General features: G+C 38.6%; 1 protein-coding gene across 1 annotated transcript; it reads right to left on the bottom strand.

The window, feature by feature from the left end:
* Positions 1-503: 503 nt before the first annotated feature.
* Positions 504-27715, bottom strand: Qrsl1 (glutaminyl-tRNA amidotransferase subunit QRSL1). Its single transcript, XM_042682382.1, has 11 exons — positions 27561-27715; positions 16991-17150; positions 16527-16625; positions 15119-15215; positions 11709-11885; positions 6956-7131; positions 6760-6872; positions 5324-5516; positions 4242-4359; positions 3152-3357; positions 504-756 (listed from the first exon to the last, which is right to left on the bottom strand). The coding sequence occupies exons 1-11, from the start codon at positions 27582-27584 to the stop codon at positions 545-547; spliced, it is 1575 nt and encodes a 524-aa protein (XP_042538316.1). The 5' UTR covers positions 27585-27715; the 3' UTR covers positions 504-544.
* Positions 27716-27816: the final 101 nt, after the last annotated feature.

The following is a 27816-nucleotide window of genomic DNA, read 5'->3' as shown; positions in this document are numbered from 1 at the left end:
TGCTTCTTGGGCTCAGCCCCAGAGATTTTGCAGATTTTGGGTCCTAGCAGAGTACTGCCTCCTTTGCTCAGAGCTTCTCTCAAAAGACAGTACTGTGCTAGACCGTGAATTTTTAATATTCTCTGAGGCATCCTCTACCATATGGTAAGTGGCCTTCCTGAATTCCACAGGTTATCTCTGGAGGTACAATTATTGCTTTTGTTGGTGCTCTAGTTATAAATACATGTAGGTTTTGACATGTTTTTTTTTCCCCTAAGCTTACTATAAGTTCTGTTCTTTTAATAGACATGTTCTAAACTGTGTTCAGTTTGTTAATTACATGTATTTTATATCATAGAAGAAATTCTGTACTTTGCACTTAGAGATGTTTAATAGGCATGAAAGATTATTTTAATTAGCTGCATCACAAGAATTATAAAAAGTGACTCCAAGGAATGACTATGTTGACAATGATCCTAATTACAAGAATTAAGGAAGATCATGTAACTAGACTACAGAATCTCTAAAAGCAATTTTTATTTTCATGAACCATTTATCACTACTGCTATAGAGAAACAGAAGGTAACTTTTCATTATTGAGAACTGATGAATGATCTTCCATGAGTTCCAGCTGAATAACTGGAAACTGTACTTGTTTTTCAAACCATTTGGCAACTGTGAGAACCTGCTTGTCACAAAACGCAGGTCCAATAAACTGCAGTCCTACTGGCAGCCCTTGGTGTGAGAGGGCTACAGGGATGTTCACTGCTGGCAGCCCTGAGGAAAAGAAGGAAATCATTAGTTGGTAAATTCTCCAGCAAAAGATGCAAAGACCTCTTCCATTATCTAGTGCTAGGAAGTATAGGCAGAAAGACTGAAAAACTGTCCTGTTACATACATGTTTTTGTACCATGCTTTGTTCACTTAATAGACCTTGGAAATCATGCTGTCTCAGTTCACAGAGATCTTCTTTCCCTGGTTATAGCTGTACAATGCTCCATTATGTGGGTTTTTTTTTTTTTTTTTGCCATAATTTATCCACTAGTCTTCTATAATTGAGCATTGGGGGTTTTCAATATTTAGCTATTTTATTCAATATCTTGTATGTCATTTTTTGTTGATTTTTTTTGAAACTTTTCATAGATGAAGAGGGTTTCATCAAGGGTGAATGAATTTGTGATTAGTAATTCCCCTTCAAAGATATGCTTCTTTTCCTATATTCTTGCCAACAGAATGTGTGCTTTTGGGCCAATCCATTAGATAAGAAATTAACTCAGGATAGACTGAATCCCAGATTTTAACTACATTAGCTTCAATGTAGTTTTAATTCTACATGTGGGAGAGGGAAAGTACAAGATTCTAGATATCTTATTATGCCATAGAAGCAAGAAAATTTTCAAAAATTTAAATAGAAACAAGTCTAAAGGATATATACAACTTGAAAATTAGGATAATTTCAATATCAAAAATAATGACAATAATTTCTTATGAAGAATTAGAAAAAGAGAAGAAATCCACATGTGATTTTTATATGCCTATAATCTCAGTATTTGGGAGGCTAAGGCAGAAAGATCATGAGTTCCAGACCAGACTGTGCTACACAGTGAAATCCTTCCTAAATAAACAGCTCTTACTTACAGAAGTCTGATTCTAACAAATATAGAAGAGACGACACAATTAGAGCAGTCAGCATTTTGTAATTCTCTAGGTAATAAGTAATTCAGGAAGAATTATCAATGGATACTAAAACTGGGTTCAAGATATTGAGGAAATAATATAATCATGTCTCTATTGCTCTATAAATTGCTTATCAATGATCAAGAAAACTATACCTTTATAAGGGCAATGTGGCAGTTACCTCTGTGAGTGATCAACTTAGTTTCCAAAAATGGGACAAAATAATACCAACTACTGTGTGAGGTGAAAAGTATATAGTATTTCTGTCAAAAATGTTTAAATCAACCCAACTATGAGGGGACAATTAGACAAATCCAGAGGACATCCTCCAGAGGACATCATCCAGAGGACCAGTAGATTAAACATTGCAATGGTGGTACATGTCTATAATCCCAGCACCCAGGAGGCTGCAGTAGGAGGATCATGAGTTTCAGGCCATAGCAATTCAAGGCCTAAACTATGTAGTAAAACCCTATTTAAAAAAAAAAAAATCAAGTGTTGGAGATATAGCTTAGTGACAGAGCATTTGCCAAATGTGTGTAAAGTCCTGAGCTTGATTATAGCACCATGGATATGGGGAGGTATCACTGAAGAGAAAAAAAATAAATAAAGATGGGAGGCTTCTGATTGGAAAGTTAAATGGAACAAAACTAGGTGGCACAACATATTTCATATATCAGAGATAAGAACTACTGAACCAGAATACTATATCCAACAAAAATAACCTTTAAAAGTGAAAGGGAGAAGCTGAGTATGCAGTGCAGTGGCAGAGTATCTGCAAACACTCATGAGGCCCTAGGTTCAATCACAATAGAGCATCTAAACAAAAGAGAAGGGTACAGACTGATTTGTTTTTTCCTCTTGAGTGATTTACATTATGTTTGATGACTGAGACAAAAAATTATAACATGCTTGATATGGTTGTTTAAAAAAAAAAAACAAAAACACCTGAGACACTTCAGTGACTGCTATAAATTCTTAAAAGATATCATAAACAAATGTAATATGCTTAGGGGAAAGGCAATTTAAAAAAATTTTGGTACAATTGAGAAAACTGAAATATGGACTATGTTCATATTATTCTTGAATACAAGTTTTTAGATGCGATCATGTGGTTATGTGGGAGAACACCTTTTTCATGTATGAAGTGTCCTGTCTAAAACCTTTTAAATGATTATGCTAAAAACAAGGGATGCTGTGTGTGTGTGTGTGTGTGTGTGTGTGTAGAATGAAGAAAGAAAATGAAGCATACTGTTAACAATGATGAATTCAGATGAAAGGCCTATCAGTATTCATTATACTACTTTACATCTTTTCTGCACATCTCATTATTTTCAAATTAAAACTTTAAAAGTGTTAAGTGTATGAGTTCAATTGTATACATATGTGTATAGAAGAATAGGCTTTTGCTTCTAGTCACCTAGAACCTAGCTGAAGATAAGGATATCTATACAAAAATTTGAAGGAAATCAGAACATTTGTGAGGGATCCTCACCTGCCATATTTACAGCCTGAGTAAAAATATCATCCTGGGCACTTCGTGTTCTGTTGTCTTCTTTGATGAACTCCAAGTATGGCACTGCCTCACTCAAGGTAGTGGGGGTCAGCAGGACATCCACTCCAGAGTTAAAAACATTCACAAAATCGTTTGCAATGAGGCGTCTCACCTTCTGTGCTTTGATGAAGTAATTCTCATAGTTCCTGTGGGAAAAAAAACAGATGACACTTTAAGGACATCAAAAAGATGTTTACATTAATGTTTGTTAAAGAATCAATGGATACTCAGGGTAAAGGGATACATAAAGCAAAGGAAAATTAAGTTGGGTCATTGAATTTTTTTGAGACAATAACAAAACTCCCTGCTTAAAGGTCTAACAACAATAAGCCAAGGTGGCAATAACATTCAAATAATAGTTTTTGAATATAATCAAATATTATTTGGTTATATTCCACACTAAAAGACCTGTTTCCATATTGACTAGATGCTTATAGTGACTCAGGCGTAGGAAAAAATGAAATACCTTCAGGAAGTTTTCTATGCTAAGAATTCTTAAGCTGAAGATGCTACATTTGCTGAATACAATGGAGAAGAATCACTATAATAATAGGACAATTAGTAAGACTAAAATCCTTTAGGGCCTACTACTTAGATTGTACTTCTTATTTGCTTAGAACAACAATTAAAATTATTAAAAATAAAATTAAAATTATTTTTTTTGAATAAGTAGGAATCAAAAGTACCATATAAATAGGCCTTTCCTAGTCTAATCATAAGGATTTTACTTAATAAATATTTCAACCTGATAGATGTGCTACTGTTTTATATTTGAGATTTTTTTTTTGGGGGAGTCCGGTCGTGGGGCCCGAACTCTGGGCCTGGACGCTGTCCCTCAGCTCTTCAGCTCAAGGCTAGTGCTCTATGGCTTGAACCACAGTCCCACTTCTGGCGTTTTTCTTTTTGCTTATGTGGTGCTGAGGAATTGAACCCAGGGCCTCATGCATGCAAAGCAAGCGCTCTACCACTGAGCTACCTTCCCAGCCCATTGAGATTATTTTGGAGAAAATTCTTTAACAAACTATCTTACTCTTTTAATAAGAAAAAGTTTCCTGAAAGAATTCTTCCTCTCACCACATCATTGAATCCTTCTCTTCTGGTTGTGGCATACATGGCTTCAGTAGACACATTAGTATTACACCTGTGACCTGAACACAAAATAGTAAAATTTTGGTTGAAAATTAGGCCTATATTGAAATTTTGAGAAATTGTACTTAGTAGTTCCTCTTCTCTATCATCCTTGTGACTGACCATGGAAAGAAAAGAACAGAGTCAAAAAAAGAAACTTCATCCATTTACCCATCCATCTGTTCACCGCCCCCCCCCCCCCCCCCAACTATCCAACCTCCCATCCATCTATCCATCCAGGCATTTATTGAGTTGTACCTTGTGTCAGGTACTACATTAGATGGGCTGATCCTATAAAATCATTATCTCTTTTCAGATATTCACAGTCTAGAGAACTAAATTGAACAAAGACATGAGGAAAAGCTTATGTACATAAAATGATAAAATGACAAAAGTAAAATGTTAATTTACTTTTCTGTATCATTAACATTATCTTAGGTTTTGTGTGTGTGTGAGAGAGAAAGAGAGAAGAGAGAAAGAGAGAGAGATTGTGTACAAGTACAGGGATTTGAACCCAGGGTCTTGTACTCTAGGCTTTTCTTAGCTTTTCACTCATGGATGGTGCTCTACCACTTGAGCCATACCTCTACTTACAGCTTTTTACTGTGATTGGTGAAAAGTCTCTCAGATTTGTATGCCCTAGACTGGCTTTACTTCTGAGTAGCTGGGATTATATGCATGGGCCACTGATGCCCAGCTCAAGGAAACCTTCTGAATGTCTGAGGGAAAACTACTTTAAAAATACAATACCCACTGGGCATCGGTGGCTTACACTGATAACTGCTCAGGAGGCTGAGATCTGAGGATTGCGATTTGAAGCCAGTCTGGCAGGAAAGTCCATGAGAAAGCTGGAAGTGCAACTATGGCTCAAGTGGTAGAGCACTAGCCTTGAGCAAAAAAGTTCAAAGGCAGCGCCCAGGCCTTGAGTTCAAGCCCCAACATTGATGCCAAAACCAAAACCAAAACCAAACCCAGCCACCTTACCATATTCTAGACCATCAAATCTTGCCATATTTGATGCCACTTCTGCTGTGCACAGTACATGGTAGCAGACAATGGAGTAACAGGTGTGGGGCAGTGATACTTCGATTACTTTGGCTCCCTCAGACTCAAAGAGGTCAGCAGCTTTGGACCAGACAGATTGTACTTCACTTGATAATTCTGGAACAAGATATTCCTTATAGAAAAAAAGCCAACATACAGAAATTAAAACATCTATATAAGTTTATAAAAAAACTTGTATACTAAGACCAGTATACTTATAAAAACTGATATATTGCTGGCAGGTAGCTGGAAAGATTGAGCCAGGAGTGTTTATGCTATAACAAGCAAAGTTCTAGATATTGTCAGCTGGATATAATAAAGATTGGAGATCTGGTTGAGAATTCATATTTCTTAAGTATTTAAGTATCACATACTCTGCTACATGCCTTCAAAGGTTTGCTTATTCAATGATTCTGACAACCCCATTATAGAGATATTATCATTCCTCATTTTATGAATGAAAAGTACTGAGACTCAAAAAATTAAGTAACTTCCCTAATATTTATAGTAGGCCAGGACCCCTAACTGGGTCTGTTTCCTAAGCCTGTGGTCTCAGTCCTTAAAGGGCATAGGTGGTAACCTCAATGTAAGTCCTTTTTAAAAAGTAGCATTTCTCTATAGTAGTGGTCTTACCTGAGGGTAATTTTTGCTTCCTTTTTTCCAATCCAAGGGGGAATTTCTGGGATATTTTGGTTGTGGGGTTGTCATGGTGGTGAAGGGTGCTACTGGCCTCTAGGGGCAGAGGCCAGGGATGCATGTAAACTTTTTGCAAGCACAGCACAATCTTCCACAACAGAAAATTATCCTGCCCCAACACCAGCTGCACTAAGGTGGAGAAACCTTATTATTCTGCAGGGTAGTGTCATTTTGCAGACAAGGAAACTGGCCTGACAGAGATTAGCACATACTCAAGTTACATGGCTAGCAAAAGTAGCAGTCTGCCTAAGTCTATTCTGTTTGAGATGACAGTTTTTCTGTAAAAAAAAAAAAATGTAAGGAAAAGTGGCATTATGGCTCAAGTGGTACAGTACTAGACTTGAGCAAAAGAGCTCAGGGACAGTGCCCAGGCTACAAGTGTAAGCTCCACAATCCAAAATAAAAAGTTTTATATATAGGCTGGGCACAGGTGGCTCACACCTGTAATACTAGCTACTCAGGAGGCTGAGATTTTAGGACTGCAGTTCAAAGCGAGCCCAGGCAGAAAAGTCTGTGTGAGACTCTTATCTCCAATTCATCACTCAAAAACCAAAGTGGCACTGTAGCTCAAAGGTAGCCTTATACAAAAAGAGCTCAGAACAGCATCCAAGCCCTGAGTTCAAGCCCCATGACCAACTGAACAGAAAAAAAAAAAAAAGGAAATGTAAGGAAAAAGTTACCTTGGGAATTCCTATACATAATTTGCTCACATCTGTCAAACTGGAAGGCAGGAGTGGCTTAACAGGATCTTGTACTGTGGTAGAATCTTTGGGATCATGTCCAGCTAGTACATCTATAAGGAGAAATAGTTATGTGCAACAGTCTTACAATTTTAGGGCAAAAGTGTTTCAAATAATCAAACAATCAAATAGATACCCAACACAATTGCTGTATCATCCACACATCTGGTTAAGATTCCTGGCACATCCATTGAATTCACCAGGGGAATGAGACCATGACGAGAAACTAAGCCATAGCTTGGTTTGAAACCAACAAGCCCACAGTGGGCAGCAGGATTTCTGGTCGATCCTCCAGTATCTGATCCTAAAGCCCTGGAATTTAAATAGAACTCTCTTTAGAAGAAAGGTATATTTCAAATGTACTTGGAATCTACCTTTTAAAATTGTGTATCTTTTTTTTTTTTTGGGGGGGGGGGGTTCTGGTCATGGGGCCTGAACTCTGGGCCTGGGCGCTGTCCCTCAGCTCTTCAGCACAAGGCTAGCGCTCTACCACTTGAGCCACAGCGCCACTTCTGGCTTTTTTCTTTTTGCTTATGTGGTATTGAGGAATCAAACCCAGGGCCTCATGCATGCAAGGCAAGTGCTCTACCACTGAGCCACCTTCCCAGCCCTAAAATTGTGTATCTTAAAAATATACTTTCTCAGGGTGCCAATGATTCACTTCTGTAATCAGGAGGCTGAGATCTGAGGATTGCACAGGCAAGTTTATGAGATTCTTATCTTCAATCAACCAGCAAAAAGCCAGAAGTGGAGCTGTCGTTCAAGCGGTAGAGGTCCAGCCTTGAGCAAAAAGGCTCAGGGATAGTGCCTAGATCCTGAGTTCAATCCCTAGAATTAGCGTGCACACACACGTGCGCACACGCGCGCGCGCACACACACACACACACGTGTATTACCTCTGATTATAAGTATTAACATATACTAATTTTAGGGTAGAAAATTGGGAGCCACTGGCTCATACCTGTAATCTATTTGTGTACGAAGATGAGATGCTGAAGATAAGAGTTTGAAGCCAGCTCAGGCTGAGAGGTCCTTAAGACTACCTCCCAAATGAACAGTAAAAAGTTAGGCTGGCTGGGCACCAGTGGCTCATGCCTGCAATCCTAGCTACTCAAGATGCTGAGATCTGAGGATCACAATCCGAAGCTAGCCTGGGAAGGAAACACAAACACTTATCTCCAATTAACTAACTCCCAAAAAGCTGGAGGTAGAGCTATGTCTCCAATGGTAGAGTACTATCTTTTAAGCAAAAACCCCTCAAAGACAGTTCTCAGGCCCTGAGTCCGAGCCCTAATATTGGCACCAAAAAAAGCTAGGCTGAAGTCATGGCTCAAGTGGTAGAACTCCAGACTCTACCACTCGGAGTATGAGAATCCTAGTTAAATCCTGGTATAAAAAAAAAAAAAATGAAAAAGAAAAGAAAAAGACAAAAAGGAAGACACAAAGAAAAAAGAGGAAGAAAAAAAAAGGAAAAAAAGTAAATTTCTACTACCTAGAAGCAAAGTCTAATCTCCTATTGACAATATATACCTTATACCTTCCTTTGATGTTACTTTATAGTTAATGAAATTTTAAGTATGCTTTCACACTGATTGCTTTTCATTGATGTGCATGCTTGGAAAATTTTTCTCATTTGTTTGTATGCAAATTACCCAATTATAGTAACTGTTCGTCTACTTGCCTTCACACTTCTCCCAGAAATTCAGATACCTTTTGCTACTCCATTGAAATCATGTACCATAATTTACGTAAATATTTACAGTTGTTTCCCAACTAGAATAGTAACTAGATAACAAATAGCTCTGGAATGGATACCTTTAAACATAAAATGTTTGCCCGTATGTCTGATTACTTTAAGACTATATTCCAAGAAGCAATTTGCAATTACAAATTCTTATCATTATAAATTGTTGACATATATGACCAAACTACTTGTCAGGAAGATTATTCCAATTTGTATTCCAAACTTCACCAAATTCAGTTGTTTTAGTACTTTAGTATCATTATAAGTACTAGTAGTTTTACAAATTGGTAATAATCAAAAGTTTCATTGATGTGCATTTTTGAAAACTTTTTCACACTAATTTTATGTGCACTAACTATAAAGTGATTGTTGACACTTGTAGAGAGTGTGAATCCTGTTAGAACTGTAACAAGAAAAACAAAAACCCTATCTTGAGGACATTAGACTGACACAAGCCAGTGACAAGAAGATAAATACTATTCAATACTACATATATGAAATACTTAAAAGTATTCTCATTCACAGAGACAGCAGCAGTGTTATTACCCTGGGCTAGGATAGGAGGGAGATTAATAGGGAAAAAATTCTAGTTTTACAAGATGAAAAGAGTTCTAGAGATTAGCTGTACAGCAATGTACTTGACAGTACTGAATTATACACTTAAGAATGGTAAGGATGGTGAGTTTTATGTTTAAAATAGTGTCGAAGAACTTTAAAAAAATATAGGGGTATTGGTAGAAGAATAGTATATATCTACTGTAAAAATTAAAGTATAAGCTGGGTGCTAGTGGCTCATGCCTGTAATCCTAGCTATTCAGGAGGCTGAGTATCACCGTTCAAAGCCAGACTGGGCAAGAAAGTCCATGAAACTATTAACTCCAATAAACCACCAGAAAACCAGAAGTGGCACTGTAGCTCAAGTAGTAGAGCGTTAGCCTTGAGCTGAACTGCTGAGGGACAGTGCCCAGGCCTAGAGTTCAAGCCCACAACCAACAAAATAAATAAATAAATAAATAAAATAAAATTTGATATGGGGAAAAAAAACCACCCTGGTCCTGTGACCAGTTTTGATAGTTTCACCCAGACATTTCCATACAATGACTGATAACCATACTATGTTATTATTATTTTCAATAGAAATAGGGCTATATATATGCACTGCTCTGTAACTTGAGTTTCACCTTCACAGCATATATTGACAACTTTCCATCTCACTATACAACACACTATCTCATTCATTTTAGTGGCTGCAAAGTACTCCAAGAATCTTTCCATTAAAAAAAAACAAAACAAAAACATAAGTCCAGTTCGGTAGCTCATGCCTGTAAACCTAGTTTCTCAGGAGGCTGAGATCTGAGGATCATGGTTCAAAGCCAGCCCAAGCAGGAAAATCTTTGAGACTCTTATCTCCAATTAACCACTAGAAAACTACAAGTGAAGCTGTGGCTCAAGTTTGCCTTGAGCTGAAGAGCTGAGGGATGCACCTAGGCTCAGAGTTCAAGTCCCATGACCGACAAAAAAAAGAAAAAAAAACACACACACACACACACACAAAACAACAACAACAACAACATTAATATAAAAGGAATAAATCAAAAGGGTAAACCAAAAGCAGAAAACTTCATAGTTTGGGACACATCAATCTGGTTACTTTTAGTCTGTGTTTCTATTGTTTGTATATAGGGTGAGAAATATTCCTAACAGTAACATGGCACTTGTGCTCCTCAGAGAATGCAAATTATATTTCTTTTCTCACCAACTCTATTTAAACTACAAAATCAGACTGGTGCTTTCACAGTTTTAGAAGATACATTCTCTCATTAGCATTCACTGGTGGTTGTGTAAATGTAAAACCTACATTTCCATAGGAATTATGTGTCAAAATGCCATCTTCTCAAAGTACATTCAGAAAGATGAACACTAAATGGGATGATGAGGATAGAAAAAAGCATCTAACTCTGCAGTTCTAACTTGTCAGAACTCTCATTAATATTAATGCAATGCTATCAAATTCCACAGAGATAAAATGAAATGGTTTTACTTGTTCACAAGACTTCAGGAAAACTAAGAAGAAAATCAGAAGAAACTAAAGCTCCACACTGCTAAAAAATATAACTTATCAGTTGCAATGCTTGTGAAAGAGCTCAAGCTTTAATGGATAATTAAGGAGATAAAAAGTATATACAACATTAAAATTAGTTAAATTGGGACTGATAACTATAGTAACAGCCATATTTATTTACTCTTTTTTAGGTGCTTAAGAAATGCTTCAAAAATAGGACTCCACAAATGACTGCGGGATTCCTACCAAATATACATGATATGATATATTGAAAACCTCTGTTTACCTCTTGTGCAACCACTTGCAGATAATTTTTTAATAGTTGTTTAAAGATACACATTTTTAGGTGCACATTTAGGAAAGTGCTCTTTTAAATATCCTATTGATATGTACTAGGGCAATTTTTTTCTTTTAAAGTCAGATTAGATAGAGGATAAACCACTGCTAAGAGCTCAGGAACACTAAACTAAAGCTATGGAATAGTCCCTAATGTCTGTACAATTAATGAGTACTTGAATAAATAATATAAGAAACACAATGTAGAAGTCCATTTATGCTCAATGCTTTATTATATAAAGTCCATAAAATGTCTTAAAAGCAACCAGATAATTAAAGTTAAATGTATAAAGCTTAGATAGCGTGCTGTACAGTTCATTGTATTCATATACAATCTGATGTATTTTTAAGTACAGAGAGCTTACTAAAAAAGAAACAAAGTCAGGCACCAGTGCCTTATATCTGTAATCCTAGCTACTCAGGAGGCTGAGATCCGTGGTTCAAAGCCAACCTGGGCAGGAAAGTCTGTGAGATTCTCATCTCCAATTAACCACCAGAAAACTAGAAGTGGCGCTGTGGCTCAAGTGGTAGAGTGCTAGCCTTGAGCTGAAGAGCTGAGGGACAGTGCCCAGGCCCAGAGTTCAAGCTCCACGACCAACAAAAGAAAAAAAAAACAACAAAACCAAAATAAAAAAGAAATAAAAATACCAGCATTTCATGAACGACCCTATTGTTGGGTTCTGCATATGGTTTATGACTATTATTTGTATTTGGATGGAATAAATACAGACCAAAAAAGCATCTTACGCAAAGCATGTGAATGCTGCCACAGCAGCTGCGCTACCGCCGGAGCTTCCCCCAGTTATGAGCCAATTTGAATCCTTGTTCCCACCACAGGGTGTCTGTTGCCTTTTTTCTCTATATTGTCTTGAAAAACTCCAGGGGTTCTTAACTGGTCCAAATATACCATCAGTGCTCCCAGATCTGAGATGGAGAAGTGAAGAATATACCTTAGTAAAACTTCCAGTTTATGTCAAATTCTCAAATCCTGAGTAGAATATTTGCTCTGGTACTCTTCGATCTTTTAATAATCCACTGTAACTTGAGTTGGAAAAGGTAGGAAGCCTACTCAGCAGTACTAAACAAAAACAGGCAGTTAAGGAGATGAAAAAAACGTTTTGGGGGAACTAGAAAGTCGAAGAAATAATTAGCTAAGGAAATAATGTATCCTAATTTGATCATTCAATTCAACTAAAGATTATTTCTCTTGTAAATAAGTCTTTCAGTTGAAAAGAGTTCCAAATATTTAAGCAGTTAAGAAATCCTCTGAAAGAATCTGTCCTTCTAGTGGAAGTTTCAAGGAAGCATTGTAAATAGAAGGCTCACAGCTAGAAGGCTCACAGTTTATTTCTAAGTTTTGAAATTTTATTCAGATAAATTATTTTAAAAAATCAAAACAATGTGTAAACCACTTTGCACCTCATCTGAATGCACCTACCGTTAATATTTCACCCATCTGTTTTATTATTCTCATGCTCTGTATGTGCTTATATACATACAAATATACATGCTTCCCCCCAAATTTAAGCTATGCATATATATATATATAAAATGGCCCTTTACCTTCAAATACTTTAGCATATATTTGGTACTCATTTCCTAAGAACAAAGACATTCTGTAACACAACCAGTATAGTTATCAATCATAGTACAATTTCCATCAATACAATAACCTACTGTATATAATCCAGTTTTGTCAGCTTATTTGATAATATGCTTTATAGCATTTTATCCTCCTCCAGGATCAAGTCCACAATCAGATACTGCATTAGTTCATCAATTCTCTTTAGTTTCTTTTTGCTGTGGCTGATTTTTGTTTGTTTGTTTGTTTTTGTCAGTCATGGGCCTGAACTCTGGGCCTGGGTGCTTTCCCTCAGCTCTTCAGCTCATGGCTAGTGCTTTTACCAAAATTAAGCCTCAGCGCCACTTCTGGCTTTTTCTGCTTATGTGGGACTGAGGAATTGAATCCAGGGCTTCATGCATGCAAGGCGAGCATTCTACCACTGAGCCACCTTCCCAGCCCCTTGCTGTGGCTGTTTTTGTTTTTTTAAGCCCTTTGTCAGTAGATACCAGGCTATTCTGAGCTTGGGTTAATTATGGAAAAGCCACTATAGATGTTGTACCACCCCCAAGGTTTAGCCATTGCTTTTGTGTAAATGTAAGTCTTCAATTTCAAATTTATGCTTTCCAAAATTTTTCTCTGTTGGTTTCTTGCTTTTTTATGTTTTAGTAGTATATTTCAAAGATCAGATGTCCTTAATTTATAAAGAAAAATCCAATCTATCAATTCAGTAATTTGTACTTTATACATTCTATGACATTTTGCCTCTCATGGTCATACCCAAGTTTTCTTTTCTAAATTTTATAGTTTCTGGTTTTACTTTCCTTAGACTCTTTAATTTGTAGCATTTTCATATATTTTGTTTTCACAATGTTCAATTTTAATAGAATATGCCTTATTTTGGATTTGTTATGTGTTTCTCTGTTTTTAGATTTAAGATAAACATTTTCTTATATGGAATATTATCTAAGTAATTCTCAAAGAATCAAATTAAGTTCTTAAATTAAGTCCAAATAAGTCCATTTCACACTCACTGGCAGTCTATTTTAGTAAGATAAAGACAATATCCAAAGAAACCTATGTTCAAGTTTACTTCCATGGATTAGTTCTTTAACTGTATTTCTATTGAGTACCAAGCACTGTAAACTTGACAGTCAAGAGCTTTGTTTCTATGGAATATGGAACACAGACCAAGCAAACATTGTAAATGTGACAACTATTGAAAAGGGAAAATCTAAAGTGCTTTTGGTGAAAGACTGACTACTTTCTTCTAAAGAAAAGAACAGGGACAAGGAAAGAATATCTGTTTCCACACTTCTGTTCAGCACTGCATTAAAGGTATTAACTGGTACAGTAAGGTAAGAAAACAAAAAGAAGGAAAATGATCTCTATGTTATATACATAATACTAAATATTATATACTAAATATTATTCCAAAGAATCCACAAAAAACAAATAAGTGAGCTTTAATCACTAAGATCATGGGACATGCAGTTAATATACAAAAATCAATTATGTCTCTATGTACTAGCAATAAACAATTTGAAATTAAAGAAGATTCCATTTTCTATAGCATTAAAAAGTATAAAGCTAGGTGCTGATGGCTCACAACTGTAATCTTAGCTACTCAGGAGGCTAAGATCTGAGTACTACATTTCAAAGTCAGCCTGGGCAGACAAATCTGTGGGACTCTTATCTCCAATTAACTATCAAAAAGCTGGAAGTGGAAGAATATCTCAAGTGGCAGAACATCAGCCATGAAGTTGAGAGAGCTTGAGGCCCAGACTTTAAGCACACAGCACATGCACGTATATACAGCATAAAATTCTTGAGTATAAATTATATGTAAGGTTTATATGCAAAAACTCAAAAACATTGGGTGAGAGGGAAAAAAGTAAACAAAATCTCAGTGTTGAGACCCAAGGTGTTAATGAATTAGAAGATACATAAGAAGACACTAATTTCTCTTCTTAGAAGTCAGTCTGGAAGTTCCACACAAAATTCCATCAAATGTCTTTGTAGAAAGAAGTTGATTCTAAAACTTTTATGAAACACAAAGGACTTAAAACGTGTAAATAGAAGAACAAAATGAGAGGAATTTCTCTAATTTAGGGCCAGAGTCCAGAAAGTCTTTAAAAGAAAAAAGAAAAAAAAAAGCTAACCAGATGCTGGTGGTTCACACCTATAATCCTAACTACTCAGGAGTCTGAGATCTGAGGATCTGTGTTTAAAGCCTGGCCAGATAGGAAAGTCCTGGAGACTCTTATCTCCAATTAACCACCAGAAAACCAGAAGTGGTATTGTGGCTCAAGTGGTAAAGCACTTGCCTTGCATGCATGAGGCCCTGGATTCAATTCCTCAGCACCATATAAGCAAAAAGAAAAAAGCCAGAAGTAGCACTGTGGCTCAAGTGGTAGAGTGCTAACCTTGAGCTGAGGAGCTGAGGGACAGTGTGCCTAGGCCCAGAGTTCAGGCCCCACAACTGGACTAAGAAATCGGTATTAGAATCCTCAAGAATCTTCAAGGTGCTACACTTAGTGATACTAGAGGCACAGATAGGAGAAATACAACAGGAGAAGATTTCCATTTTACTTACCCCATAGCAAACTCATCTAAATTTGTTTTTCCCATTAGTACAGCTCCCTGATCCAGTAACTTCTGAACTACTGTAGCATTATAAGGTGGTATATAACCTGAAAAAAAGTTATTCTTATTGCTGAAAACAGTGAACATGCAAATGATATGCAGAAAATGCAACTTTAAACTTTTAATCAATTTGTGTTCATGCCTTAATCCTAATTTGAATAGTAGGTTGAACTTTCTTCTAAGAGTTAATTTTTTTTGTTGTTGGTTGTGGGACTTGAACTCTGGGTTTGGGCGCCATCCCTCAACTTTTCAGCTTGAGGAGAGTGCTCTACCACTTAAGCCACAGCGCCACTTCCCTAAGAGTTAATTTTTTCTCCTGATAATTTTCCAAAGACAGTCTGTACATCATTCATTGACTTTAGCCAGGTGCCAGTGGCTTATGCTTATAATCCTAGTTACTCAGGAGACTAACATCTGAGGATTAAGGTTTGATGCCAGCCCGGGAAGGAAAATCAGTGAGATCCTTTTCTGCAATTAACCACCAGAAAACCAGAAGTGGTGCTGTGGCTCAAAGTGGCAGAGTGCTAGCCTTGAGCAAAAAAGCTTAGGGACAGTGTCCAGGTGCTGAGTTCAAGCCCCATTACCAACTGACCAACCAACAAATAAATGGACAAATATTAACGGCAACTACTGCATGATAATAATATAATCAATTCATTTAATATTTATCACAAATCATTATATTGTTCACTATGCTTGAGTTTTCTTCTTGGACGATATCTGGTTAGAAATTTTATTCTCAATTAAAATTTCTTCTATCAATGAAAAAAGTTTTATCATATATTCCAGAACCACAAGCCGCAGTCTACCTATGGGAGGAGACTGGAGCATGTTCATCATAGACTATTAGTGTGGTACACACTCAACTTCTTTTTCATTTTATTTACTGTTGCTCAGAATCTAAATATCTTGATCAGAATGCTTGCTTTTGACCTTCTAGATGAGGAAGAATAAAATCAAGCATTATTATACTACACTAAAGAGATGGAGGAAGCAGGAACTAAAGAACTGTTGAGTCAAGAAATTCTCAAATCACCCTTAAGTGAGGAATAAGATAATAATTCATACTGAGTTCTTGTTTTACACAAACTTGAGTTAGAGGTCACTTTGTACTTTTGTGCTGATCAGTTGCTGAGTCTTCTTCTTAAACAGAATTTCTAAAACTTCTGAAACAGCACTTATTCATTAAGCTGATCTAACTCTAAAGCATATTCTGCATTCTGAAGGAATAGTAAAACAATCCTAAGTATTTTTCCCAAAATACAATTAGCCTTTAAGATTATCTTGGTGCTTTAGTATTTCATCTTTTACTAAAAAATACCTATTTTTATAAAAGTTTGAATGCTCCAATCAGTTACCTTTTAGCATATTTGATGCACATGTTGTCTTGATACCTGATGTGCTGAAATTGTCTTTTACTGAAATAGGAATTCCATCTAAATCCCCAAGTGACTGACCTGCATTAAAATCCAGAAGAGTGATATATGATAATCTGGTTCAAAATGTAAAAATGTATCTTTAAATATATATGCATAACTTTTAATATGTCTTTTAGTTGTTTTACTAATTATTATTTTTAGCAATGAGAAATTAAATTTATGCTTGAAATTATTACAGTTAGACATTATAAAGCATCACATATCCATTACCCTCATTTTTACTATACCTCGTGGCCAGTTCTTTAAATACAGGTATGTTTTACATTTAAAGTTTCACTTGCTAAAAAAAGACTACTGTATCCAATTAAACTCTTTCTCTGGAGATATAGCAGAGAAGTATAATTACAAGTAATTTACTTTTCTTATAATTAAAAGTAATTTACCTTCCTTATATCTTTTCTCTGATTCTTCAGCTTGCTTTAGGGCCACCTCTTCTGATACAGTAATGTAAGCATTTAAAAACTTGGTTTTCTTGATGAGGGACAGACATTTCTGACAGAGCTCTGTTGGTGTAATCTGGCCTTGTTTCAGTGCTACAGAAACCTATATCACATACAATTCAAAAATCGTTTATTATTATATGAAGTGGGCAATAGACAGAATGGCTAAACACAAAGTTTTGAAGTGAAGCTTTGATTCAAAATTCTGATAACCCAATATTTAAGATAACATACTGAATGAAGGGCAGGATGTTGATCAGCTAGACTAGCTGGCTAGTTTTCTAAATTAGGCTTTAGTAGCCTTTAGAAATAGTTTTTTTGTGTTTTCTTTTTTTTGATCGTGGGGTCTGAACTCTGGGCCTGGGTGCCGTCTCTCAGCTCTTCAGCTCAAGGCTAGCACTCTACCACTTGAACTACAGTGCCACTTCTGGCTTTTTCTGCTTATGTGGTGCTGAGGAATCGAGCCCAGGGCCTCATGCATGCAAGGCAAGCACTATACCACTGAGCCACCTTCCCAGTCCCTAGAAATAGTTTTTGTAAGTCATCCTGGTAAGGATCAGCTAGAACTCTGCTGAATAAAGGATGAGTTGGGGACGGCTTTGTATAAGGAGCAGCTTATTGCACAGCAAACAGTCCAGAATAAGAAAAGAGAAGTGAACTGAACAGGCACTACAGGACTTTATGATGCTGAATAAGATCATTATATCTAGCCAGGAACTGGTAGCTTATGCCCATGGTCCTAGCTACTCAGTAAACTGAGATCTGGAAGATCACAGTTTGAAGCCAGCCTAGGCAGAAACACCTCTGAGACTATCTCCAATTAACCAGCAAAATGTTGGGATGGAGGCATGGCTCCAATAGTAGACTGTCAGCTGTGAACAAGAAAGTAGAGCGAGAACTCAAGGCTATGAGTACAAGCCTAGGTGTCAGTAAAAAAGAAACAAATGAAAAAATATCTTAAATGAAAAAGAGTTTATACCTGTTGCGGAATGTGAGCAAGAGACATTATAATTGAGAGTAAAGCTTGTAAGATATAGGTTCAAGAGCAACTGAAAACTTTTCAGGAGGGCTGGGAAGGTGGCTCAGTAGTAGAGCGCTTGCCTTGCATGCATGAGGCCCTGGGTTCGATTCTTCAGCACCACATAAGCAAAAAGGAAAAAGCTGGAAGTGGTGCTGTGGCTCAAGTGGTAGAGCGCTAGCCTTGAGCTGAAGAGCTGAGGGACAGCACCCAGGCCCAGAGTCCAGGCCCCACAACCAGACCCCCCCAAACTTATCAGAAATTCTGTTTTTTGTGTTCTAGGAAGGCTGATGAGAAAAGTGTTAAAACTGCAGAAGAAATGACCAGAATTTGCAAAATAATAGAGAGGAAGGCCTGAAATGAAGTGATGATTATCTAGTATTTCCTGTAGGAGCTAATAATATGAACTGATGAATTAGAAAAGGAATACATAACAAGAAGACAAAGATGATACTAAAGCTTTGGCAACCATATGAAAAAAGAGTTAGAGCTGGGCACTGGTGATTCATGCCTGTAATCCTAAACTAGAGTCTGGGATCCGAGGGATCATGGTAGAAAGCCAGTCTGAGAAGATAAATTTATGAGACTCTCATCTCTACTTAACCAGCAAGAAGCTAGAAGTAGAGAAGTAGAGGTAAGACTTAGTGGTATAACACTAGCCTTGAATGAAAAACCAAGGGCCCAGCCCTGAGTTCAAGCCCTAGTACCAGCGCACACAGGCACACACCCACCTACTTACACACACACACACACACACACACACACACACACACACACACTCAGGAGTGGGATTATCTCATGAGACAAGTTAGGAGACAGAGGGAGACAGGGAGAGTAGGGAAAGTATTACTATTACTATTAGTAGTAATTGTTAGTAGTAGTAGTAGTATTTGCCAAGAGGTAGACATGTTGCATTACGTATCTTGTTAACTCATTTTACCCCAAAACAAACACATATTTTAGGTATCAAGTAATAGGATTTTACAACTGAACATATCATTAAGGACATGGCATTTTCAGGTTTAAGGTTAATGAGAAAAGCAGGGGAAGAGGCAATTGGGAGAATCCCTAATGCTCATGGATAAGAGGAGGACAAAGACTGGCAAAGGAAGGCTGCAGGAGCAATTCAGAGATGTGAGGACATAACTCAGTAACAGTGATATTTCTATTGACTTGCTTGCATGAAATACAAAGTCTTCAGAAGAAATGAGCTAGAAAGAAAAGATAGCTGTGTGCTCTAATGTTCTGAATGGAGAGTGTAAAGACAGAAGACAGTGGTCGGCTTAGTGGAGGAGTTATTACTAGCAAACACTCAACCCCAGACACAGAGAAGTAGCTATAAGCCTATCACATGGCAAAGCTGTAGTAACAAGGAAACTTATGTCTGCCACCTCTCTTCTTCCTCGGTCATGATTTGTTAACTGGTATGAAACTAAGAGTTAAGGTATATGTTAGATGCTCAAGAAAGAGATTGTATAGGAGCACTCGCATACAATGGTGCTGATTTTCATTAGGGTCACCTTTAGGAACTCTAGCATTGAGAAAATCAGTAGGGGAATTGGAAAACAGAAGTGAAACAAAGATGCTAATTAGAGTGAACCAAGCATAAGGATAAGAAATGTAAATTGGATAGCTCTCCTGGGACAAAACTGCAGGTGTCATATTTCAATAAAAAACAAAGTTAATTTTTTTAATTCTCATTTTAAAAATTCTCTCTTCTGGAACATGTCTACTGGAAATTGAGCTTTCCCTAGAGACCACTGCTCCCCATTTTGTTCCTATCTAGTAGAGCCCACAGTCCAGTAGGGCAGAGGGTGTGCAGGCAGGCATCCTGGGTCTTCTACACCTTTTTCTTCTCTCTTCTTTTAAAAAGCCCAGCCAATCTCAAGCACAATCTTTGGAATTATGGTGTTCCCCTCTTTTGCATGTTAATCCAGTCACACCCTTCCATTCACTTTCGTTTTTGTTCCTATGGTCTGTGTTCACTACAAACTTCAAGTCAATGTATAGTGACAACCAGTCTCTCAAGTCACACAAACTGTTCTCCCCCCCCCCCTCCCACCCCCCATCCCCCAGGGTGCTGTCCCTCAGCTCTTCAGCTCAAGACTAGCGCTCTACCACTTGGGCCACAGCACCACTTGCAGTTTTCTGGTGGTTAAATGGAGATAAGAGTCTCACGGACTTTTGTGCCAGGGCTGGCTTTGAACAGTGATCCTCAGATCTCAGCCACCTGAGCAGCTAGGATTACAGGTGTGAGGCACCCACGCCTGGCACAAACTGTTCTTTAACTACTTCTCAGTTACAAGCCTGCCTGGTTCTAGCCTAAAGTACATTAGCTAACCACTTCCTACAATCTCTTAAATATCTCTACATTATCTTAAATATTCTGTCACCCACATTTCCAGTCCCCTCAACTCATTACTTTCCTACTCACACAGACAGACAGGTGGGTGGGGGAGGGGTCTCAATCCCACAATCTCAGAAGACACCCAAAACTCCAGATGACACCAAGGCTAACACTTTGATTTTAGCCTTTGAGGCTCCAAGCAGAGGCCTACTCCACCCACAAGTGTCAATAAAAAGATTATGGTGTTTCTAAGCCACAAAGGTTTATTTATTTTTGATATATCTGCTTTAAAAGAAAGGAAAATGATGGAACTAATTTTAGAAAGTAGAGGAAGGTAGAATTGTAAATACAAATAATTTGGCAATTTTGTCCTTGTTAAAAAATTGGTATTAATAATAGCTAGTTCTTTTTTTTTTGGGGGGGGGGGAGGGGTCCGGTCGTGGGGCCTGAACTCTGGGCCTGGGTGCTGTCCCTCAGCTCTTCAGCTCAAGGCTAGCACTCTACCACTTGAGCCACAGCGCCACTTCTGGCTTTTTTCTTTTTGCTTACGTGATGCTGAGGAATCGAACCCAGGGCTTCATGCATGTAAGGCAAGCGCTCTACCACTGAGGCACCGTCCCAGCCCCCATAGCTAATTCTTATATACATTTTCTCAAGATGTTTTATATTTCTTTGAATGTTTACTTCCACACTGAGGAGCTGATGTGTTTTTTTTTTTTTTTCCAGTTATGGGGGGCTGAACTCTAGGCCTGGATGCTGTCCCTCAGCTCTTCAGCTCACGGCTAGCGCTCTACCACTTAAGCCTCAGCTCCACTTCTGGCTTTTTCTGCTTATGTGGTACTGAGGAATTGAACCCAGGACTTCATGCATGCAAGGCAAGCACTCTACCACTGAGTCACCTTCCCAGCCTGAGCTGATGCTATTAACTGCATTTTACTGATAATGTATTTAGCTCCTGTTTGAGGTCATATAGCTAAAAAAGAGCTGGTATTCAAGCAAGGCCTGATTATGTTTCCAAACATTCATGATTGGAATCACTAATCAAGAACACATCTGTGTGCAAGGCACTATACTATCTATTTAACAAGCAGTACTTTTGTGTGTGTGTGTATGTGCCAGACCTGGGGCTTGGACTCTGGGCACTGTCCCTAAGCTTTTTTGTTCAAGCTCTACCACTTGAACCAAGGCTTTTTACCAAAAGCCATAAAAGATAATTAAGAGATGAGAGTCTCATGGCTTTGAACCTTGATCTATAAATCGCAGCCTCCTGAGTATCTAGGATTACAAAAAGCAGAACATTTTTAAAAATTAATTTTGCAGGTAATGTCTGAGGTTTACTTAGACAAAGAACTGTCTCTCAAAAAGAATTGTCTTGAAAAAGGTATTGATGAGCCTTTCAAGCTGAGTGTGCCCTTCAAGCTGATGGGTGCTTATTCGCTCTTTAATACACACCATCATGTTTTGTGTTCATTGTTTCAAGACTGCACATTCCTAAAACTAGTATTCAACAGCCTGCCCTCACTTTCCAGTACATCATCTCAGAAGCACAAAGATGTGACTGCTTTGGCACACTTCACTTGGATCTAAACATCATTACATCTTGGTTTTTCTCTTGTCCCTCTGGCCATTTGAAGGTTTATTTTGCTGGATTTATTTCCTATTGTTGACCACTAAAGGTTGGAAAAATTTAGGCCTTTTACTTTTACACTCATCCTCCCAAGGTGATCTCATCTGGCCATGTGGCTCTAACTATCTTCTGTACTCTCATCAATTTATATTCTCACCTATGGCCATTTCCTGAGCTCTAAGCTCATTTCCACCTGCTTATTTAACATCTTCACTTAGATATCTAGGAGGCATGTCAATATTAACATCTCTAAAACAGAGCTCTTAACCTCTACCTTCCAAACATGTTCCTTTATAATTTTCATATCTCTCCAATCTTGATAAATGTAACCATTCCCCAGGACAAAAACTTAAATGTCCTTGATTCTTGTCTGTCCTTCAACCTCAACAGCCAATCAGCAAGCCTTCACTTAAAAAACAATCCCCCAAATAATGGAGGGGGTAACAATGCTCAATAGGAAGTGTACTCATTACCTTACTCATGTAACTGTAACCCTCTGTATAGTATCTTTACAATTAAAAAAAAAAAAACAAAAAATAATCCCCAGATTAAGGGCATAGCTCAAGTGGTAGGTAGTGTACCTGTCTAGCAAGTGTCAGGCCCTGAGTTCAAACTTCAGTACCATTTCTGCCTTCCATCTCCCACAAAAAGTTCCCCTTTGCATTTCTTCTACCATCTCTAATTTGCCATCATTTAAAAAAAAATTAATGCAACAGCCTTCTAACAGTTCTTCCTTCTTTCCAGTTTCTTTCCTATAAATCACAGTCCTTGTGATCAAGAGCCAATTAAAAAAGCTCTTAAGGGGCTGGGAAGGTGGCTCAGTGGTAGAGCACTTGCCTTTGCATGGCTGAGGCCCTGGGTTCAATTCCTCAGCACCACATAAGCAAAAAGAAAAAAGCTGGAAGTGGCGCTGTGGCTCAAGTGGTAGAGTGCTAGCCTTGAGCTGAAGAGCTGAGGGACAGCACCCAGGCCCAGAGTTCAGGCCCCACGACCGAACCCAAAAAAAACAAAAAAGAAAAAGCTTTTAAATGTTAAATAAGGGCTGGGAAGGTGGCTCAGTGGTAGAGTGCTTGCCTTGCATGCTGGAAGCCCTGAGTTCAATTCCTCAGCACCACATAAGCAGAAAAAACCAGAAGTGGAGCTGTGGCTCAAGTGGTAGAGCACTAGTCTTGAGCTGAAGAGCTGAGGCCCTGAGTTCAGTCCCTATGACCAGCAAAAAAAAAAAAGTTAAATCAGAACATGTCCACAAATTCAAAATTTTTCAAGGTTTCTCCGTACACTTTAAGTAAAATCTGCATTCTGTACTGTGGTCAGCTTCAAAAGCTATGATTTGGCTCTTGCTGTCCCTCTCTTCCCCAAACCTCATTTACTTCTCTCTAGGTATTCTGGCCTTCAGACATTCCTTTAATATGTGAAGCTTACTCTTCTTAGTCTTTGTATATATTATTGTTCATTATACCTGGGCGTAATTCTCCCATATCTTCCCTTCATATCCTTACACATCTCAAGTACCATCTACTCAATTAGAGAAATGTTCCTGATTAGATAGGCAACTTTCTATAAACCATCTAGCTTCCACAACTAGAACTATTTTTCTCCAGAATATTTATATTACTTGAAATTGTATCCTTCATTTAAAAAATATCAGTTCTGGGCTGGGAAGTTGGCTCAGAGGTAGAGCGCTTGCCTTGCATGCCTGAGGCCCTGGGTTCGATTCCTCAGCACCACATAAGCAAGAAAAAAAAAAGCCAGAAGTGGCACTGTGGCTCAAGTGGTAGAGCGCTAGCCTTGAGCTGAAGAGCTGAGGGACAGCGCTCAGGCCCAGAGTTCAGGCCCCACGACCGGACCCCCCCCCCCCAAAAAAAAAATCAGTTCTTGCTTTCCTACAAAAAAAATAGTATGTTGCACAAGGATAAGAAATCTGTCTTCAATGCTAATCCCTAGTGTTTGGAACACAGAGGTGCTCAATGAATGTTAGCTGAATAAGTAAACAGTATTTCACTTCAGAACAAATAAATTATTTTTAGTTTAGATCTTCAAGAAGACTATTATTAAAAGTTATAATTAATGTCTAACTCCAAGAAACACTGAGAAAGGTAAGCAAAAAGTTAAAAGTGAAATAGTTCCAACTTTCTAAATGTACCTGAGTAAATTTTACATGTAGAGTTTTACTTCCTATTTATCACCCTACCTCCTTTCAGTGATTCTTCCCAGTGCTCTTCTGTTGTCCTAGACTTCCATTTATAGTCCCTAAGTAGCTTCAGATATCCAGTTTCCAGCTCCCCTCTCTTACTCCCTTCTTTCTTCAATTATTGTTTCAACTTACATTGGTTGATGCCTGTAATCCAAGCTACTCAGGAGGTTGAGATCTGAGGATCATGGTCAGAAGCCAGCCAGGGCAAGAAAGTCCTTGAGACTCTTTTATCTCTAGTAATCCATCAAAAGCCAGAAGTAGAGCTGTGGCTCAAGTATTGTCTCTTCAGCAAAAAAAGCTCTGGGACAGTGGCGAGGCCCTGAGTTCAAGCCCTAGAACTAGTATGTGAATGTGTATACACGCACACACAAGAATTTTTTTTTGTAGGTCATGATGGGGCTTGAACTCTGAGCTTGGGCACTGTCCCTGAGCTCTTCAGCTCAAGGTGAGTGTTCTACCACTTGAGCTACAGAGCCACTTCTGATTTTCTGGAGGTTAATTAAAGATAAGAGTTTCACAGACTTTCCTGCCTGGGCTGGCTCTGAACTGCGATCCTCAGATCTCAGCCTCCTAAGTAGCTAGGATTACAGGCATGAGCCACTGGTGCCCAACTATACACAAGAAATTTGATTAAGGTGCAATAATTTCCAATGAGAAAAATCGTTCAATCATCCTAGGCATTGGTACACATTTAAGAGAGAACATATACTGAATTAATCTCTAATAGGTAGAATGGGAGGCATCAGAACAATGACCTAGAAAAACAGAGTGGACAGAAGCAACTTTTGGGGGTAAGGAAGTGAAAGTAAGGCAACCCCTTGGTCTTCCTTTGGGTCAACAACTCCACATGGTTTTTCCTCCTCGGTAGCTAGGATTACAGGCATGAACCACCACCAACTCCTAAACTAAAACACCAGATTTTTATAGGTTGTATTTCAAATAGGTTTTGGGATTTTTTTTTCCTTAGTAAGTTTATTACCCAGAACTAGGTTTGAAACTCAGGGCCTCACACGTTCTATACACACACACACACACACACACACATTATTGTAAAGATACTGTACAGAGGGATTACAGTTACATGAGTAAGGTAATGAGTACATTTCCTATCAAGCATTGTTACCCCCTCTTTTGTTTTTCCCCTACTATCCCTTCCCTTCCCACCTCCTCCCTCTGCCCCCCCCCCCCCCAGTTGTAAAGTTCATTTTCAACATAGTGTCTCGTACATCTCACTGTTACAATGGGTCAACCTGTATCCTTGTTTCAGCATTTTGCTATTTTCCCTTCCCCTCCCCAAATTAGAAAAAATGCATATACAAGATGCAGGGCACCGGAATCAAGTACAGTGAAAACAGGGGTTATACCATGGAGGAAGAACACACAAAAGAATAAAAAAAATCTCACAGTACATTTAAAACAACAGCGACAAAGATAAAACCTCTTGTATCCCTATCTTGGGGTTCATTTCGCTTAGCATCATCTTATATGCTCATATGTACTCCTGACCTTCTGCTTGTCTGGTAAGATTATCCTAGACGTATACTAGTTATTGCAAATAAGGGAAACCATAGGGCCTATGTTTCTTTGGGTCTAGTTTACCTCACTTAATATAATTTTTTCCAAACTTTTCCATTTCCTAACAAATGGAGCGGTGTCATTCTTTCTGATGTAGACATAGAATTTCATTATATATATACCACATTTTCTTGATTCACTTATCTACTGAGAGGCATCTGGGTTGGTTCCATATCTTAGCTATGTGAATAATGCTGCAATAAGCATAGTTGTGCTGGTAGCTTCAGTATGGCCTTGTTTGTGATCATTTGGGTAAATGCCTAAAAGTGGGGCTGCTGGGTCACAGGGGAGCTCTATGTGTAGTCCTCCATACTGCTTTCCAAAGTGGTTGAACAAGTTTACACTCCCAGGGACACCTTCTAAGCAGGGAGTCTTATCAATTGAGACACTCTGGAATTTTACAAAACAAATTTGATTCTTCAAAAATAATACTCTAGCTGGGCGCTGCTGGCTCACGCCTGGAATCCTAGCTACTTGGAAGGCTGAGATCTGAGAATTGTGGTTCAAAGCCAAGTGGGGGAGGAAAGTCCATGAGACTCTTATCTCCAATTAACCAGCAGAAAATCAGAAGTGGTACTGTGGCTCAAGTGGTAGAGCACTTGCCTGGAGCTGAAGAGCTCAGCGGTTAGCTCCGAGGCAGAGTTCAAGTCCCACCACTGCAAAAAAAAAAGAAAAAAAAGAGGACTCTTTGCCAAACTAGGGTAGTAAAGCAGTATTTTATAGCAAAAAAAAAAAAAAAAAAAAAAAAAAAAAATTTAATATTTAAAACCTGTATATTTAAAGGTCATTTTATCATTTATAACTTTTAAAAACACTATCAGCTGAAAGAAGAGAGCCTTCCTAAGTGGAGATACAGAGAAGATGGAAGGCAGGATATGTCCTTCAACAAAGAAATCACCTGGGAACCAGGTTAAAACAGTCTGGGACTTACCCTACAGATCTGTTTATGTCTACAGTGAAAAGAGACTTGTAGCTTACAAAAAGCCCCAGGTGATTCTAATTTCAGTGCCTGCAGACTTTAAAATCTGGGCCAGAAAGCAAGGTGAACCCAATTAAAGCCGTAACAGCAGAAATAAAGTGAGAAAAAAAAAACCCACTGTAGTCACATTTACAAGATAGGAGAGCCTGGTGATTTATTAGATATCCTAGCTGGACAATTGAAGAGTAAAAGAGATAACAGTTATGCTATTTAAAGGATTTTTTTTTTTTTAAGAATCCAGGAAGATGAAGGGTGTTTGTTTTCATACCGTTACAAGGATGACTTGAATCTTGGTTAGAGTGTGAGTGTGAGACATTTGGAATGTCCAGAAGGCCCTGGAGAATGTGGCCAGGTAATGGAGGCAGTGGTTGGGAATCAGGTTATCTTGGTGGCACCTGAAGCCTAAGAATGACTTTCTTGTTGGTCAAGACCCTAATACAAGACTCCCCCCGGCCCCCGCAACCATCAACTATTGGTTTTAATGTTGTATGGTACCGGTTCGCCATGCCCATGAGTGAGAACCGTACCACCTGGCACAGGAGAGAGACTGGACCAGCTGATCAAGCCCGATCTCGGCCCAAGGCTACACAAACGACCTGCGCTTCCCCCCACAGCTCCGCGGTGCAGATCTCCTCCCTGAGGAATGGGGGCTACAGTCTCAGGACTGAGGTGCGAGTCCCCAACCGAATCCGGCCAATGGGCCCAACAGGCGTTCTCAGGCCCCGGGACGGCTCCCTTTTTCCAGGGGATCCCACCAGGCTAATTTCACTCACCTCTCGGAGAGTCTGGCCCAGCATAGTCCCCGTGTTCAGCCGGTCCACACTTAGGCCAGGTGACCGGAGGGAAAAAAGAGGTCAGGAGCAGTCGCCGGTATTACATGGGCGCAGCCATCTTGGATCGTCACGGAGCCTCCAACACGGAGGCTTCGGATTGGTCAATTCACAGCTCGAGGAAATGATCCCAGCACACGATTGGTTCGCGCTCTGGAGCTTTCGCCGGCGGCTCTGGAGAGGAGACAGGCAAGGAGAC

Source organism: Dipodomys spectabilis, unplaced genomic scaffold, assembly GCF_019054845.1.
Source record: "Dipodomys spectabilis isolate Male_0828 unplaced genomic scaffold, ASM1905484v1 ptg000001l, whole genome shotgun sequence".
NCBI classification, from domain to species: domain Eukaryota; kingdom Metazoa; phylum Chordata; class Mammalia; order Rodentia; family Heteromyidae; genus Dipodomys; species Dipodomys spectabilis.
This window is presented reverse-complemented; position numbering and strand designations above follow the sequence as displayed.